This window comes from Eurosta solidaginis, chromosome 3 (assembly GCF_040869045.1).
Source record: "Eurosta solidaginis isolate ZX-2024a chromosome 3, ASM4086904v1, whole genome shotgun sequence".
Lineage (NCBI taxonomy): Eukaryota > Metazoa > Arthropoda > Insecta > Diptera > Tephritidae > Eurosta > Eurosta solidaginis.
The window spans coordinates 291,616-311,661 of NC_090321.1; the positions used below are offsets into that span (position 1 = coordinate 291,616).

The 20,046-nt window shown below is 42.8% G+C and overlaps 1 protein-coding gene across 1 annotated transcript in view; it reads right to left on the reverse strand.

Moving 5' to 3' along the window:
* abo (de-etiolated protein 1 abo) overlaps positions 1–13,449 on the reverse strand; it is a 31,882-nt gene extending 18,433 nt beyond the window's left edge. The window contains exon 1 of the mRNA XM_067770214.1: positions 12,163–13,449. Within this exon, the coding sequence (XP_067626315.1) occupies positions 12,163–13,170 (1,008 nt within the window). The 5' untranslated portion in view covers positions 13,171–13,449. The remainder of the gene's footprint in view (positions 1–12,162) is intronic.
* Positions 13,450–20,046: the final 6,597 nt, after the last annotated feature.

Genomic DNA, 20,046 nt, shown 5'->3' on the forward strand with positions numbered 1-20,046 from the left:
TTCTGTATAATGCATTTTATTTTTGTAATTGAGTAAAAAAGAAGAACTAAATGCGCTAATAACCTGATAGGATCCCAAATGATCCCGAAATTATCCAGAAAAAGCTACGAAATGACCCCCACGCTATCGTGGACGGATCCCGAAAACCATCCAGAAATGCCCCGAAAGGGTCTCCAAAAGTTCCCGGAATAGTCCCATAAAACCCGAAATGACAACGACACGATCCTAGACGTATCCAGAGACCCACACAGAAATGATCCCTGAAGGTGTTCCAAAATGATCCCGAAAAGGTTCCGAAATGACCCTGACGGGCTCCCGGGTGGATCTCAAAAACCATCCAGAAAATATCCAGGAAGGGTCACTAAATTATCCCGACATACTCCAGAAAAAGTTCCGAAATGGCTCCGAGGGAATCCACGACGGATCGCGAAAACCATACAGAAATGATTCCGGAAGGATCCCAAAATGATCCCGAAATAGTCCGGAAATGACCCAGATGGGATCCCCCACAGATCCAGAAATGATCGTAAACCACCCAGAAATGATCCCGATATAGTCCCGAAGAAGTCCCGAAATGACCCTGACGGGATCCCGGACAGATCCCGAAACTCATCCAGAAATGATCCCGAAAAAGTCCCGCAATGATTCCGACGAGATCCTGAACGGATACCGAAAACCATTAAGTGATGCCGGAAAGGTCCTCAAATGATCACCTAATACCAAAATGACCCTGACGGCATCCCGGACTGATCCCGAAATCCATCCATAAATGATCTTGGGAAGGTCCCAAAATGATCCCGAAATAGTCTCAGAAAAGTCAAGAAATTACCCTGACGGGTTCCCGGACGAATCCTGAAAGCCATGCTTAAATGATCCCGAAAAAGTCCCGAAATGGCCCTGACGGGACGCCGAAAGGATCCCGAAAACTATCCAGAAATTATGCCGGAAAGGTCCTCAAGCGATCTCGTAATAGTTCCGAAAAGACCCTGACGGGATGCCGAACCGATCCCGACAACTATCTAGAAATGATGCCGAAAGGGCCCGCAAATGATCCCGTATTAGTCGAGAAAAGGTCCCGAAATGACCCCGACGGTATGCCGGACGAATCCCAAAAACCATCCAGAAATGATTCCGGAAGGATCCCAAAATGATCCCGAAATAGTCCGGAAATGACCCAGATGGGATCCCCCACAGATCCAGAAATGATCGTAAACCACCCAGAAATGATCCCGATATAGTCCCGAAGAAGTCCCGAAATGACCCTGACGGGATCCCGGACAGATCCCGAAACTCATCCAGAAATGATCCCGAAAAAGTCCCGCAATTATTCCGACGGGATCCTGAACGGATACCGAAAACCATCCAGAAGTGATGCCGGCAAGGTCCTCAAATGATCACCTAATAGTCCCAAAATGACCCTGACGGTATCCCGGACATATCCCGAAATCCATCCAGAAATGATCTTGGGAAGGTCCCAAAATGATCCCGAAATAGTCTCGGAAAAGTCCAGAAATTACCCTGACAGTTTCCCGGACGAATCCTGAAAGCCATCCTTAAATGATCCCGAAAAGTCCCGAAATTACCCTGACGGGATCCCGAAAGGATTCCGAAGACTATCCAGAAATGATGCCGAAAAGGTCCTCAAATGATCCCCCAATAGTCCCGAAATGACCGTGACGGGATCCCGAACGGATCCCGACAACTATCCAGAAATGATGCGGAAAGGGTCTGCAAATGATCCCGTGTTAGTCGAGAAAAAGTCCCCAAATGACCCCGACGGGATCCCGGACGGATACCGAAAACCATCCAGAAATGATGCCGGTAGAGCCCTCAAATGATCCCGAAAAGGTCCCCAAATGACCCCGACGAGGTCCCGGACGGATTCCGAAAACCATCCAGAAATGATGCCGGTAAGTACCCCAAATGATCCCGAAATAGTCCCGAAATTACCCCGTCCGGATCCAGGACGGATCCCGTAAACTATCCAGAAATGTAGTCGAAAGGGTCCCCAAATGGTCCCGTATTAGTCGAGAAAAAGTCCCGAAATGACCCCGACATACTCCAGAAAAAGTTCCGAAATGGCTCCTAGGGGATCCACGACAGATAGCGAAAACCATACAGAAATGATTCCGGAAGGATCCCAAAATGATCCCAAAATAGTCCTGAAATGACCCAGATGGGATCCCGCACAGATCCAGAAATGATCCCGGAAGGGTCCAAAAACTATCCCGGAAAAGTAACAAAAAATCCCGAAATTGCTCCTACGGCATCCCGGACGGATCCAGAAATGATCTCGGAAGGGTCCCCAAATGATCCCAAAATGGTCCCGATGGATCCGGCAAACCATCAAGAAATTATGCCGGAAGGGTCCCCAAATGATCTCGAAATAAAACAGAAGAAGTCACGAAACGACCCCTAGAGGATCCCCAAATGATCCCGTATTAGCCCCGAAAAGGTCCCGAAATAACCCCGACGGGATCCAGGACAAATCCCGAAAACCATCCAGAAGTGATGCCGGAAGGGATCCCAAATGATTCCGAAAAAGTCCCGCAAGGATTCGACGGGATCCCGAACGGATACCGAAAATCATCCAGAAGTGATGCCGGAAAGGTCCTCAAATGATCACCTAATAGTCCCAAAATGACCCTGACGGCATCCCGGACTGATCCCGAAATCCATCCAGAAATGATCTTAGGAAGGTCCCAAAATGATCCCGATATAGTCTCGGAAAAGTCCAGAAATTACCCTGATGGGACCCCGAAAGGATCCCGAAAACTATCCAGAAGTTATGCCGGAAAGGTCCTCAAATGATCACCTAGTAGTCCCGAAAGACCCTAACGGGATCCCGAACGGATCCCGACAACTATCTAGAAATGATGCCGAAAGGGCCCGCAAATGATCCCTTATTAGTCGAGAAAAAGTCCCGACGGGATCCTGAACGGATACCGAAAACCATGCAGAAGTGATTCCGGAAAGGTTCTCAAATGATCACCTAATAGTCCCAAAATGACCCTGACGGCATCCCGGACAGATCCCGAAATCCATCCAGAAATGATCTTGGGAGGGTCCCAAAATGATCCCGAAATAGTCTCGGAAAAGTCCAGAAATTACCCTGAGGGGTTTCCGGACGAATCCTGAAAGCCATCCTTAAATGATCCCGAAAAAAGTCCCGAAATGACCCTGACGGGATCCCGAAAGGATTCCGAAAACTATCCAGAAATGATGCCGGAAAGGTCCTCAAATGATCCCCTAATATTGCCGAAATGACCGTGACGAGATCCCGAACGGATCCCGACAACTATCCAGAAATGATGCCGAAAGGGTCCGCAAATGATCCCGTATTAGTCGAGAAAAAGTCCCGAAATGACCCCGACGGGATCCCGGACGAATCCCAAAAACCATCCAGAAATGATGCCGGTAGGTATCCCAAATAATCCCGAAATAGTCCCGAAATGACCTCGTCGGCATCCCGGACGGATTCCCAAAATTATCCAGAAATGATGCCGGAAAGGTCCCCAAATGATCCCGTATTAGCCGCGAAAAATTCCCGAAATGACCCCGGCGGGACCCCGGACGGATCCCGAAAACCATCCAGAAATGATGCCGGAAGAGCCCCCAAATGATACCGAAAAAGTCCCCAAATGACCCCGACGGGATCCGAGACGGATCCCGAAAACCATCCAGAAATGATGCCGAAAGGGTCCCCAAATGATCCCGTATTAGTCGCGTAAAAGTCCCGAAATGACCCCGACGGGGTGCCGAACGAATCCCGAAGACGAAATTACCCTGATGGGACCCCGGACGGATCCCGAAAACCATCCAGAAATGATGCCGAAATGGTTCCCAAATGATCCCGTATTAGCCGCGAAAAATTCCCGAAATGACCCCGACGGGATCCCGGACGGATCCCGAAAACCATCTAGAAAAGATGCCGAAAGGGTTCCCAAATGATCCCGTATTAGTCGCGAAAAAGTCCCGAAATGACCCCGACGGGATCCCGGACGTATCCCGAAACCATCCAGAAATGATGCCGGAAGAGCCACCAAATGATCCCGAAAAAGTCCCCAAATGACCCCGACGAGATCCCGGACGGATCCCGAAAACCATCCAGAAATGATGCCGGAAGAGCCCCCAAATGATACCGAAAAAGTCTCCAAATGACCCCGACGGGATCCGAGACGGATCCCGAAAACCATCCAGAAATGATGCCGAAAGGGTCCCCAAATGATCCCGTATTAGTCGCGTAAAAGTCCCGAAATGACCCCGACGGGGTGCCGAACGAATCCCGAAGACCATCCAGAAATGATGCCTAGAGGATCCCAAAATAACCCCGAAAAAGTCCCATAATGATCGCGGAAACCATCAAGAATTTATCTCTCGAAGGTACGCAAATGATCCCGAAAGTACCCCGACGGGATCCCGGACGGATCCCCAAAACCATCCAGAAATGATGCCGGAAGGGTCCCCAAATGATCGCGAAATAGTCCCGAAATGATTCCGGAATAGTCCCGAAAATGTCCCAAAATAACCCCGACGGGATCCCTGACGGATCCCGAAAACTATACAGAAATGATCCCGGATGGGTCCCAAAATGATCCCGAAATAGTCCCGTAAAAGTCCCGAAATTACTCCGGCAGGATCCCGGACCGATCCCGAAAACCATCCAGAAATGATCCCGGAAGGGTCTCGATATGACCCTTACGGGATTACAAATAAGGTGAAGGTAAATATGAACTGTATGTGCCAGATACCAAAAACTGATTTAGGAGAAAATTTATATTGAGTTATAACAATTTATAGATTTTACACCAGAGGGGTGATAAAGGGGGGAGGGCGGAGGGTGTCACTGCTTACTTTGTAAGCCCCCGACTTATTTGACCCCTTGAGTCTGTGATATTGGTGAAGGCCAGTATACGTAAAGTTATAATGTGTAAAAATTATTAAAAAGTAATTGCTCGAAGGGGTCGTGGGACCCCCACCCCTCTTTCCATGTTCCAAAAAAATTTCGCTAGTAGACTACTGTCTGTGTCCCACATTTCATCGAAATCCGTGTAGCCGTTCTGGCGTGATTCAGTCGCAAAGACGAAAAAATATAATAATTAAATTATAACTGTTCCTAAGGGGCGGGGACCACGCCCTTTTTGAAAAATATATAGCTAGTAGATCCTTCTAGAATATTGGCTATATGTGTGCAAAATTTCATCCAAATCGGTCCAGCCGTTCTTGCGTTATTGAGTCACAAAGACAAACGTCTGGACAAACATCCAAACATCTTCACATCCAAACTTTGCCATTTATAATATATACTAGCCTTTACCCGCGGCCCCGTCCGCAAGGAGAAAATGAAATATGTGGGCTATTCACGTTAGCCTGCTTATAAAGTTATCTGTTTAAAATTTTTTTTCTGTCTAATGCATTTTATTTTTGTAATTGAGTAAAAAAAAGAACTTTATGAGCTGATAACCTGATAGGATCCCAAAATGATAACGAAATTATCCAGAAAAAGCCACGAAATGACCCCGACGCTATCGCGGACGGATCCCGAAAACCATCCAGAAAAGCCCCGGAAGTGTTTCCAAAAGTTCCCGAAGTAGTCCCAAAAAAACCCGAAATGACAACGACACGATTCTAGACTTATCCAGATAACCACACAGAAATGATGCCTGAAGGGTACCAAATTGATCCCGAAATAGTCCCGAAAAAGTTCCGAAATTACCCTGACGGGCTCCCGGACGGATCTCAGAAACCATCCAGAAAATATCCAGGAAGGGTCCCTAAATTATCCCGACTAACTCCAGAAAAAGTTCCGAAATGGCTCCGAGGGGATCCACGATGGATCGCGAAAACCATACAGAAATGATTCCGGAAGGATTCCAAAATGATCCCGAAATAGTCCGGAATTGACCCAGATGGGATCCCGCACAGATCCAGAAATGATCCCGGAAGGGTGCAAAAACTATCCCGGAAAAGTAACAAAAAATCCCGAAATGGCTCCTACGGCATCCCGGACGGATCCAGAAATGATCCCAAAATGGTCCCGAAATGACCCTGATGGATCCGGCAAACCATCAAGAAATTATGCCGAAAGGGTCCCAAAATGATCCCGAAATAATACAGAAAAAGTCACGAAACGACCCCTAGAGGATCCCCAAATGATCCCGTATTAGGCCCGAAAAGGTTCCGAAATAACCCCGACGGGATCCCGGAAAAATCCCGAAAACCATCCAGAAATGATGCCGGAAGGAATCCCAAATGATTCCGTAAAAGTCCCGCATTGATTCCGACGGGATCCCGAACGGATACCGAAAATCATCCAGAAGTGACGCCGGAAAGGTCCTCAAATGATCACCTAATAGTCCCGAAATGACCCTTAAGGGGTCATGGACGGATCCCATAAACCATCCAGAAATGATCCCGATATATTCCCGAAGAAGTCCCGAAATGACCCTGACGGGATCTCGAACGCACCCCTAAATGACCCTGACGGGATCCCGGACAGATCCCGAAATCCATCCAGAAATGATCTTGGGAAGGTCCCAAAATTATCCCGAAATAGTCTCGGAAAAGTTCAGAAATTACCCTGACGGGTTCCCGGACGAATCCTGAAAGCCATCTCTAAATGATCCCGAAAAAGTCCCGAAATGACCCTGACTGGACCCCGAAAGAATCCCGAAAACTATCCAGAAATGATGCCGGAAATGTCCTCAAATGATCACCTAATAGTTCCGAAAAGACCCTGACGGGATCCCGAACGGATCCCGACAACTATCTAGAAATGATGCCGAAAGGGCCCGCAAATGATCCCGTATTAGTCGAGAAAAAGTCCCGAAATGAACCCGACGGGATGCCGGACGAATCCCAAAAACCAGCCAGAAATGATGCCGGAAGGGACACCAAATGATCCCGAAAAAGTCCCGCAATAATTCCGACGGGATCCTGAGCGGATACCGAAAACCATCCAGAAGTGATGCCGAAAAGGTCCTCAAATGATCACCTAATAGTCCCAAAATGATCCTGACGGCATCCCGGACAGATCCCGAAATCCATCCAGAAATGATCTTGGGAGGGTCCCAAAATTATCCCGAAATAGTCTGGGAAAAGTCCAGAAATTACCCTGACGGATACCGGACGAATCCTGAAAAACAATCTTAAATGATGCCGAAAAAGTCCCGAAATGACCCTGAAGGGACCCGGAAAGGATCCCGAAAACTAACCAGAAATAATGCCAGAAAGGTCCTCAAATGATCTCCCAATAGTTCCGAAAAGACCCTGACGGGATCCCGAACGGATCCCGACAACTATCCAGAAATGATACCGAAAGGGCCCGCAAATGATCCCGTATTAGTCGAGAAAAAGTCCCGAAATGACCCGGACGGGATGCCGGACGAATCCCAAAAACCATCCAGAAATGATTTTGGAAGGGACCCCAATGATCCCGAAAAAGTCCCGCAATTATTCCGACGGGAATCTGAACGGATACCGAAAACCATCCAGAAGTGATGCCGGAACGGTCCTCAAATGCTCACCTAATAGTCCCAAAATGACCCTGAGGGCATCCCGGACAAATCCCGAAATCCATCCAGAAATGATCTTGGGAAGGTCCCAAAATGATCCCGAAATAGTCTCGGAAAAGTCCAGAAATTACCCTGACGGGTTCCCGGACGCATCCTGAAAGCCATCCTTAAATGATCCCGAAAAAGCCCCGAAATTACCCTGACGGGATCCCGAAAGGATTCCAAAAACTATCCAGAAATGATGCCGGAAAGGTCCTCAAATGATCCCCTAATAGTTCCGAAATGACCGTGACGGGATCCCGAACGGATCCCGACAACTATCCAGAAATTATGCCGAAAGGGTCCGCAAATGATCCCGTATTAGTCGAGAAAAAGTCCCGAAATGACCCCGACGGGATCCCGGACGAATCCCAAAAACCATCCAGAAATGATGCCGGTAGGTATCCCAAATGATCCCGAAATAATCCCGAAATGACCTCGTCGACATCCCGGACGGATACCGAAAATTATCCAGAAATGATGCCGGAAAGGTCCACAAATGATCCCCAATAGTCCCGAAATTACCCTGATGGGATCCCGGACGGATCCCGAAAACCATCCAGAAATGATGCCGGAAGAGCCCCCAAATGATCCCGAAAAAGTACCCAAATGACCCCGACGATATCCCGGACGGATCCCGAAAACCATCCAGAAATGATGCCGGAAGAGCCCCCAAATGATCCCGAAAAAGTCCCCAAATGACCCCGACGAGATCCCGCACGGATCCCGAAAACCATCCAGAAATGATGCCGGAAGAGCCCCAAATGATCCCGAAAAAGTCCCCAAATGACACCGACATACTCCAGAAAAGATTCCGAAATGGCTCCGAGGGAATCAACGACGGATCGCGAAAACCATACAGAAATGATTCCGGAAGGATCCCAAAATGATCCCGAAATAGTCCGGAAATGACCCAGATGGGATCCCGCACAGATCCAGAAATGATCCCGGAAGGGTCCAAAAGCTATCCCGGAAAAGTAACAAAAAATCCCGAAATGGCTCCTACGGCATCCCGGACGGATCCAGAAATGATCTCGGAAGGGTCCCCAAATGATCCCAAAATGGTCCCGAAATGACCCTGATGGATCCGGCAAACCATCAAGAAATTATGCCGGAAGGGTCCCCAAATGATCCCGAAATAAAACAGAAAAAGTCACGAAACGACCCCTAGAGGATCCCGAAATGATCCCATATTAGCCCCAAAAAAGTCCCAAAATGACCCTGACGGGATCCCGAAAGGATTCCGAAAACAATACAGAAATGATGCCGGAAAGGTCCTCAAATGATCCCCTAATAGTCCCGAAATGACCGTGACGGGATCCCGACAACTATCCAGAAATGATGCCGAAAGGGTCCGCAAATGATCCCGTATTAGTCGAAAAAAGTCCCGAAAGGACCACGACGGGATCCCGGACGAATCCCAAAAACCATCCAGAAATAATGCCGGTAGGTATCCCAAATGATCCCGAAATAGTTCCGAAATGACCTCGTCGGCATCCCGGACGGATCCCGAAAATTATCCAGAAATGATGCCGGAAAGGTTCCCAAATGATCCCCTAATAGTCCCGAAATTACCCTAATGGGATCCCGGACGGATCCCGAAAACCATCCAGAAATGATGCCGAAAGGGTTCCCAAATGATCCCGTATTAGTCGCGAAAAATTCCCGAAATGACCCCGACGGGATACCGGACGGATCCCGAAAACCATCCAGAAATGATGCCGAAAGGATTCCCAAATGATCCCGTATTAGTCGCGAAAAAGTCCCGAAATGACCCCGACGGGATCCCGGACGGATCCCGAAAGCCATCCAGAAATGATGCCGGATGAGCCCCAAAATGATCCCGAAAAAGTCCCCAAATGACCCCGACGAGATCCCGGACGGATCCCGAAAACCAACCGAAATGGTCCGCAAATGATCCCGTATTAGTCGAAAAAAGTCCCGAAAGGACCACGACGGGATCCCGGACGAATCCCAAAAACCATCCAGAAATGATGCCGGTAGGTATCCCAAATGATCCCGAAATAGTCCCGAAATTACCTCGTCGGCATCCCGGACGGATCCCGAAAATTATCCAGAAATGATGCCGGAAAGGTTCCCAAATGATCCCCTAATAGTCCCGAAATTACCCTAATGGGATCCCGGACGGATCCCGAAAACCATCCAGAAATAATGCCGAAAGGGTTCCCAAATGATCCCGTATTAGTCGCGAAAAAGTCCCGAAATGACCCCGACGGGATCCCGGACGGATCCCGAAAACCATCCAGAAATGATGCCGAAAGGGTTCCCAAATGATCCCGTATTAGTCGCGAAAAAGTCCCGAAATGACCCCGACGGGATCCCGGACGGATCCCGAAAACCATCCAGAAATGATGCCGGATGAGCCCCAAAATGATCCCGAAAAAGTCCCCAAATGACCCCGACGAGATCCCGGACGGATCCCGAAAACCATCCAGAAATGATGCCGGAAGAGCCCCCAAATGATCCCGAAAAAGTCCCCAAATGACCCCGACGATATCCCGGACGGATCCCGAAAACCATCCAGAAATGATGCCGGAAGAGCCCTCAAATGATCCCGAAAAAGTCCCCATATGACCCCGACGAGATCCCGCACGGATCCCGAAAACCATCCAGAAATGATGCCGGAAGGGTCCCAAATGATCGCGAAATAGTCCCGAAATGATTCCGGAATAGTCCCGAAAATGTTCCAAAATAACCCCGACGGGATCCCGGACGGATCCCGTAAACTATACAGAAATGATCCCGGAAGGGTCCCAAAATGATCCCGAAATAGTCCCGAAAAAGTCCCGAAATTACCCCGGCGTAATCCCGGACCGATCCCGAAAACCATCCAGAAATGATCCCGGAAGGGTCTCGATATGACCCTTACGGGATTACAAATAAGGTGAAGCTAATTATAAAACCATGTTAATAAGGCAGCAGGCGCATTGGAGCGAATAAAAAGTTAGATAGAAACATACAGGTAAAGCTAATAAAAGCGTGCTAATAAAAACAATTGATGGAGGGCGGATGGCGGGAGTAGAGGAGAGGACCACTGATCGTTCCTCCAAAATTGTCTAGATCTCGTTCTGTATGTACCAGATACCAAAAACTATTGATTTAGGAGAAAATTTAGATTGAGTTATAACAATTTATGGATTTTACACCAGAGGGGGTGATAAAGGGGGGGGGGGGGGGGGCGGGCGGAGGGTGTCACTGCTTACTTTGTAAGCCCTCGACTTATTTGACCCCTTGAGTCTGTGATATTGGTGAAGGCCAGTATACGTAAAGTTATAATGTGTAAAAATTATGAAAAATAATTTCTCGAAGGGTCGTGGGACCCCCACCCCTCTTTCCATGTTCGAAAAAAATTTCGCTAGTAGACTACTGTCTGTGTCCCAAATTTCATCAAAATCCGTGTAGCCATTCTGGCGTGATTCAGTCGCAAAGACGAAAAAATATAATAATTAAATTATAACTGTTCCTAGGGGGCGGGGACCACGCCCCTTTTGAAAAATATATAGCTAGTAGATCCTTCTAGACTATTGGCTATATGTGTGCAAAATTTCATCCAAATCGGTCCAGCCGTTCTTGCGTTATTGAGTCACAAAGACAAACGTCTAGACAAACATCCAAACATCCAAACATCTAAACATCCAAACATCTTAACATCCAAACTTTCCCATTTATAATATATATTAGATATTAGATTAGATATTAGATAAAATCCTCTTTTGCTTGATAACCGTGAAGGTAATGCATTGATGGAACATGAACAGCTCACAGACACAACAATTACCGATTTAATGTCGGCCTCTAAGTTCAAAGTACTACAGAATAATGATGTATTAATTTTTCTTATTAAATATCCCAAACCTAAATTAGTGTGTAAACAACCAATTTCCTGGGACAATTTCCTTGACTAGATCTCTCAAACTGCACAAATAACGGGGTATCTAGCCATGAACAATAACTTTATGAATAGCATTGTAGTTAGGAAACTGTTTCTCTCCATCTACAAAAATAGTGAGACATCTAGCCAGAAATATAAACCGGTGATCAGAAGTGTAGATTAGAGACTAGAACTCTTCAATGAGGAAATAGGAAGCCCTATAGATATGATAAGAAATCAGTGGTCGGGGTTGTCGATCAAAAATTATATCTATCCAATTAATGCATAATAAATAAATTCTTTTTTTTTTAGTCTGTACTTTTGTTTTAGAACCAAGCATAGATTCATTGCCCTGATTCTAAAACGAAAGTACAAATTTAAAATTTATGTGGGAAAAATCGTGTTTCCAGTCTGCAACCCCAATCACTGACTTCCAAAATACATTTGTTGGTTAATGAAATAAAATTGTTAATTGTAAAAACTTTTATTGTAAATTGTAAGTTTTTTTATTTAAACTCTAATAAATAAATTAATTAATTATTACATACACCAACCAAATTTTAATTATTTTTAGAGATTTTCCTCATACTCATTTAAAAATGTGCGGAGATGGGGAAGAACTCGTATGGAAAAAGGTATTTAGCATTGGGCTGACAATTCCTGAAGGATATTAAATTTTGGCAACACTCCAACATTGCTTTTGCGAGTTTTACTTACCTTTGGTACAGTTTTATAGAAATCCAGTACACGTTTTCGCCTTGAACGTACATGAGATGCAATCGCTTCTCTATACAAATATGCGAACACTTGTTGCTTTATTGGGGATAGCACTCCCCGAATAGGTGGCTCCGCAACACCATTTGTATGTAAAGGATCCGTAAGCAGAAATCTTCTTACCGTCTCTTCCTCAATATTAATTTCATGCAGACAGTTCAGTTTTCCATCCACAATATCAAATATTTGTATAACTTGACGGCTTAGTGATAATAGTGCAAGCATATTACCATATACAGACATACCATAATTACTTGATAAATTAGCCGAATCGTTTACTTCATATTCGTCAGTCAGACAACGATTTTCCAAATCGATCAAATAAAATACAAATTCGAACATATCTCGATTATCATGTACATCGGGAAAGAACATATAGGTATCGCGATCAAAGCTGCCGTTTAACATTTTACCTTTGGCACATAGTACCACATAACGATTGCCTATAAACATACTAAAATCTCTATTTAATGCTAAGCTTTGTGAATTTTCCGGTATAATTTGCAAGTCCCAATAACGGGGAAATAAATTATATGTAATCGCTAAACCACTTTCACCCGGAGCTCTTACGCATTCATCTTCGACATGATTTAGCAACTCCTGCACAGATGCAACGTTGGAATATTCACATACACGTATACCACCTGGGATGAAGCTCAGCAAATGTTTTCCATCAGGTGTAAATCTACGCACGGAAGCTAAATTATTTGCTACGCCCAATATTGTTAATCTGGGGGTTACAGATTTGTAAAATTCATTATTAACAGCTTGTAAAGGTATGCAACCGCGTCTGTTATAGCGATTTAGACCCGACTCACGATCCCAGATATGATGTTGTATGTTTTGTGTGAGCTCACGATCCGTAAACCATGACAACTGCGTTTCCCTGTATGTAACTGGCTCGGAGGCGGTACCAGCGTATGAAGGTAGTTTACGGCGTTTATTCTTCATGGCTTTCTGTCAAACGTAGGCTTAATAATCTTATTGTAGTTGGAATAAAGTTGAAATGATTCTACCACAAAATTCCTGCATCTATAATCAACTTCTGTATGTTGAGAAATATGTAGCTTATAAGATGCCACTACGCATTAAATGGGTTATACTCTAGGACAGAGGTCGACAGCTAGTGCACTTCCAAATATGTGAGCGGAGACATCAACATCAAAAGATACTCCCGAAAACTAGTGATGGAACGATATTTCGCTATTGGTGATTGCATCGCCCATGGTACAGGTCATAGTGTACAAGTACAAGTGTGTTGACTTATCTGTCAAGCATTCTGACAGGCACTCGCTGGATTCGGAATGACAGCGAATTCAAAATGGATACCATTACCGAGTGCGCCGAATGATTGAAAAATTGAAAAAGTCGATACGATTGGTAGTCAAAAATGTTGTCGTTGAGACCAAAAATGCGACTCTAGACCTGAGATTTCCATCAGGTGAGCGAGGCTGTTTGTATTTTTGACGTTTATCGCTTAGTGAACACACTTGGTATAGGTACACTATGGTACAGGTTTACAAGTATGATATGTATGAGAGGGAAACAATTTCCTTCCCTTTCTAACACACGGCAGTTTGACACTTCGGTCAGTGTCAAACTAGCGTGGAACCCAGTGGAACCTGCGTGGAACATGAGTTTTGACACTGAACGAAGTGTCAAAATTACCGGGGTTGCTTCGTCGAAAGCGACACAGGGAAGCAAAAAAGGGATCGGAATATCAGATATGGGTTGCTGTGATGGTAAATTTTTTTGAACGAATTTAGTAGGAAATTTTAAGTGCACCCATATGGGTCCTTCAGAAAATTATAAAAAAGTCTTCAATTGGGGTATCTGAGGACGCGTAGTTATTTCAGTATTAAGAATACAAACACGAGAGTTAAGTTTTTCTACCCGTTCAAAAGTTCTCCGCGAAAAACAGTTTGAAACCGAGGTCGACTGCAATAACCCGTCCAAAAAAGCGGAAAGAAAAATGAATAGACGCGTTTTGTCCTGTTGTCAATAGCCCGAAGAGAAAAAGTATTCGAATTATTGGAAGCGAGGCAAAAACGCGTCTATTAATACCTCGCCCGACGGTTTTGGTCGTGTTTTAGCAACGTCCCCGGTAATAAAGTATCACAATTTGTTAATTAAAATTGTCCAAAATATATGGTTATTAAAGAGAGATGTAATTAAGTGCTCGTTTGAAAGTAAATAAGTATATTTCTTTCTAATATAAGAAAAAATAATTTTAAACAGTTTTCGATAGCAGCTACTAAACTTTTTTTGGTTCTAAGAAGTACAACAGTGCCAAATAGCATCCACAAAAAAAACGAACAAGAACAAGCATTTTATCAGGTGAGCGTGGCTGTGTATGTGCGTGCTGCTACATATCCTACTTGTAGACCTGTACAATGGCATCGCCGATATTGACAAATCGCTAATAGCTATAGCTATTGCAATCCAAATATATCAGTGATTGGCGATTTTCCTTCATTCGATTCTTTTGAATGGCAATCACCTCTGGCAGAATATCGCCAATAGCGATTATAGCGATTGGCGATTTTCCTTTAGCATGAAATTCTAATACTAATATTGATAGCGGGGATGCAATCATCGATAGTGAAATATCGTTCATCACTACCCATCTGTGTGCTTTGCTTTCCGAATGAGTAAAAAAGTTTATTGGCGACAAAAAGGAATAATTTTCTCGAAAATTAGAAAAAATATACCTTTAAAAAAGTTTGCCAGCTATTATCGAAAAATGGGGTTAGTTGTCTTAAGAACTGCACAACGAAAAAAATTTCTCGTCAAAAGATATTGGTAAATAAGGGCGAAAAAAGTATGTTTTTTGTCCAGAGAAATTGTGGAAACGGCGAACGGAACAAAGCAAACTTGTGCAACAAGAATTTCGACGACGAAGTGATGTGCAATAATTGCAAAAAATGGTTTTGCAATGGGCGTGGAAGCACATCTGGATCCCAAATTGTTAAACTTTCGGTGAGGGCTAAACATAGGGAAGTCACCCTACATTCTGAAGGTCCACTTCGAGAAACGGTACTAAAATTTTACTCGTGTGGCGTACGTAATGTATATGAATTGGGATCAAGAACAATGGAAGCCACTTATAACTGATCGTTCGTTTTTGCCGTGGTTGGTTAAGGTGCCTACCGAGCAAGAGCAGTGGCGTGCACAACAAATATCAGCAGCACAAATAAACAAATTAGAGGAATTATGGAAGGAAAATATCGATGCAACATTTCAAATTTAGAGAAGCCAGGTATAGACACTGAACCATCACAAGTGCTATTGCGTTATGAAGATGGTTATCAATACGAGATAGTTTTTGGTCCACTTGTGCGCCTAGAAACGGAATACGATAAAAATTTAAAAGGATCGCAAACACAGGAGGGTATAGAAATAAGATGGGACGTTGGCCTAAACAAAGAAACAATAGCATTTTTACGCTTGCTAAAACTGATTCGGACATGAAACTAATGCATGTGTTATTAATAAGTTAATACTTCTAGGCTGTAGCCGTTAACAGTTTTATAAAATCTGTGTTTTTGATGGAAAAATAAAAGAATTATAGAAACATATATCACTCGTCTTATTGTAAACAGATTAACTAAAAATTTTAGTTTTTTTGGGAGAATGCAATTCAAGCTTTGTCATATGGTTGAATTCTCCGGCTAATTTCTAGGGCACTGAAGTGGGTGGCTAATTTTCTGCTAAAGAATATTTTTATAATAGTTTGAAGAATTTGCTATATTTTTCCTCTATATTTTTCATTAAAAATTGATTAACTTTACTATACAAATATTATGCAGCCAAATACAACTTTCAGAATAAATTCATACGGAGTATTTCTGAATACGTCGGTGTAGTATAATATAGTAAATAAATCATGTTTTTATGGTGTTACATATACAGATTTATTTCGGGTTGATCCATCTTACATTTAAAAATCAAAGCATTTTCAATTAGCAAAACTTATAAAACAAAGATGCATAGACATCTATTTCAGCTAGTTTCATCTCATTGAGTGTAATACGAGACTGAACATATTAGAATTTCACATTACATCAGTTTACTATAAAAGGTGCATATTTTCGTCTTTTTATTCCAATTTGGTTCATATATTCTGTATACTAAATTAAATTAATGTATAACATTCAATCTACTCTGGTAAACAAACCTAAACATTCAATTTTTATATCCAAGTATACAAATAATTGCAGATTCGCTCTTCAAAGATAAATGAAAGCGATCGCCATAGCTGTAAAAAATAGCCATATCTATATTCACTGATAGCTCAAAATCGATGTATCGCCCATCATATCTTCTGTAGAGCTTGTTAAAATAAAGCGATCGCTATAGCTATAAAAAATAGCCGTGATTCAAAAATAGCCATATCTATTTTCACTGATAGATCAAAATAGCCATATCGTCCATCACTACCGAAAACCGAAAAATAGCCTCTACATCAAAAGCAACAACCATTGTGATCAAAAGCAACAACCATTGTCATCATTCACAATGGCAACAACTGTGGAACACATTGTGAATGATAACAAAGTGTGATATCTTCTGCATAGACGTCAAAATTCCAAAGTGATTGGATCACCTGATTTCGCTGTCTCATTCTGTATCTCTTTCTATCAACCGCTGAATATAGGCGCCGCAATATTGAACAACCTGTCAAAACGCTAAAAATTAGCCATATTGAAGATCCTGTCAGGCAGTTGACAGTTAAGATATCACAGTTACCATTCACAATGCTGTGGAAAGCGAATTATATTACAGCTGGCAACCTATCGTTGGCGCCATTGTGAATTCATACAAATGGCGAATGCATTGTGAATTCATACAAGTGAAAAATCTTTCTATTCCTCCATTGCCATACCCATAGTCATAGTACAGATATGGCAATGGAGGAATAGAAAGATTCTTCACTTGTATGTATTCACAATGACCACTATTTAACATTGTGAATGATAACTAAGTGTGATATCTTATCTGTCAAATACCTGTTCAATATGGCGGCGCCTATCTTCAGCGGGTGATAGAAAGAGATACAGAATGAGACAGCGATAGTCAAATACAAATCAGGTGATCCAATCACTTTGGAATTTTGACGTCTATGCAGAAGATATCACACTTAGTTATCATTCACAATTCTATTTAAGCTCCCAAACTATCAAGGCGAATTCATTACAGGTGATGTTATCCCATCAGCTGATTGCTTTTTCTTGATAATTTTCCATACAAAGCCTTGTACAACAAAATGTCAGTTAATCGAAATGTATGAAAATTTTCTTTTGACTTGACATTCTTCTGCACGGCGAATCGGTTGAATTCGCTTTGCCACCACCTGGTATGGATTCGCCTTGCCTACTTGCTAAATCCGGAGTCATTGGTGCCGTATGTCGTATCGCTGAATCCGTATCCCTAACGTAATCAGCTGTTTATCGTTACGACAGTAAACCAAAACCCAATTGGTTGGCTACGATACTGTTACGACTTTAGCGGCACCAATAATCGATTGCATTGATTCTCATAAGGTTGGTCGAATCAGCTGTTATAAGGTTACCGATACGGTTACCGATAAAGCACCAATGTCTCCAGCTTAAAGCTGCCGGGCAACGCACAAAATTTGGTTGATGGTTACCATAGCAACGTCTAGTTGTGTGCGTTTCGGGTGATTGTCGCTTGCCCGGCCACCACTAGCATGCGGAATTGTGAATGATAACTAAGTGTGATATCTTATCTGCCAAATGCCTGACAGGATGTTCAATATGGCAATTTTTTAGCGTTTTGACAGGATGTTCAATATGGCGGCGCCTATTTTCATCGGGTGATAGAAAGAGATACAGAATGAGACAGCGATAGTCAAATACAAATCAGGTGATCCAATCACTTTGGAATTTTGACGTCTATGCAGAAGATATCACACTTAGTTATAATTCACAATGGCATGCGGACGTAAACATGTAATCGGATGACGATTTTTTATTGCTTGTAACTGCAGTTGTTTTGGCGGAAAAAAGAAAGAAAATAAAAAAAATAAAAAATATGGATGAAAAAATATCATATTGCTTATTTTTACATCACGGTTGGAATATGCGTCACATTTTATATTCCAAAATGCTGGTAAACATTCGTAGGTTTCAATAAACCGCAACGTAAAATCTTTTTCTTCCGCGATCTTGTTCATTGCACGTTCTGACAAAACTAAATACCTATAGGACACTACTTTATTTTGTCTGTTTTTTTCCTGTATTTCCTCTTATATTTTTGTCGCCCTTCCTCTAAATACGGTTTCAGTACTGTGGTAAGTGTGTAAACTATATTTCAAAAAACTAACGAAATACAAGAAAAAAACAACCTAGTTCATTAAAAACAAACGAGCCAGTGTGTATTTCGATAGGTTTTTTTGACATTCGGCCGTCGTTTCTTTATTTTTTCTGACAAATGAAAATTTTACTTTTAGTTTGAAAATTTTGTGCACTAATACGGAACTATAATGAACTTTCTTATGAAAGAAGTGGACGACCAGAGCGCGAAACAAATTTTCCGTGTTATGTGCAATGTTTTTGTTGTGAAAAATGTTAATGAAAAATGAAAACATAAAGCTGGAGTCATTGGCACCGTATGTCGTATCGCTGTATCCGTATCCCTAACGTTATCAGCTGTTTATCGTTACGACGGTAAACCAAAACCCAATTGGTTGGCTACGATACGGTTACGACTTTAGCAGCACCAATAATCGATTGCATTGATTCTCATAAGATTTGTCGAATCAGCTGTTATAAGGTTACCGATACGGTTACCGATAAAGCACCAATGTCTCCAGCTTAAACAATAACATGTCAAATTATTCTATTTTGTGGACAATATTCGTCTCTGTTCCTCTTGTTGGAAATTGTTCTTGTAATTTGACTTTCCGATAAAGTTTCGTCAATTTTTTGAGCTTGGAATCCAAGCAAAAATAAAGTAGTGTCATATACTCTAAAGGCCGTGACACAATGACATTTTTCATATAGAAGCGTTTCATACTAATTTCACACAGACGGCTTATTGAATAATAAAGGCAGTTTTCTACATTAAGACGCTTATTGAGCTCAATCTTCCCTACAAAATTCGAATCTATAATTATTTCATTAGTAGCTAATCGAATGCTTAATGAAGTCAAAAGCACAATGCAACTCTCTTGGCCGCGTCCGCTTCTTAGTTTTTGGTGTGTTCAGTGCTTAAAAATGTCATTTGTCAAAGTAAATGTCATTGTCTGCATGGCGGAACGATACAAGGTGGCCGCATCGAACAGCTGATTATAACCTTTTTTATTTGATTTGAGACATCAACTACGATTCTTTTTGTTTGTAGGTATGTCACCATGCTCCCACCTTGTATCGTTCCGCCATGATTGTCTGTCTCATCGTTCATACTAATCGAGCAGTTACTTCTGTGTGAAAGCAAAAAATTTACGATTTCATTAGCAGGTGAATTGAGATCATTAAGTTTCTGTGTGAAAACAGTATAACACAAGCTTATGCACTCCAATAACATCGCCACAATCAACCAAGATGTTGCGTTTGTAAATATGAAGGAACTTCAGACTTAGCAATTGAAGGTTATTACGCCTTGCCCACTCACATACAAAATTTCGCGAAGCACTGTTGTAAACATTCTCCCTATACCACAAAAATACTTGCTAACATATTTTGTGTCGTAATCGATTGCTATATTGCAGTTTTTAATTGCGAAAAATGTTAGAAAATTTACCAACCAGTGGGAAAAATAATATCACTTGCAAAGTGTGCCAACACCCTTAGCAAAAGCAAATGT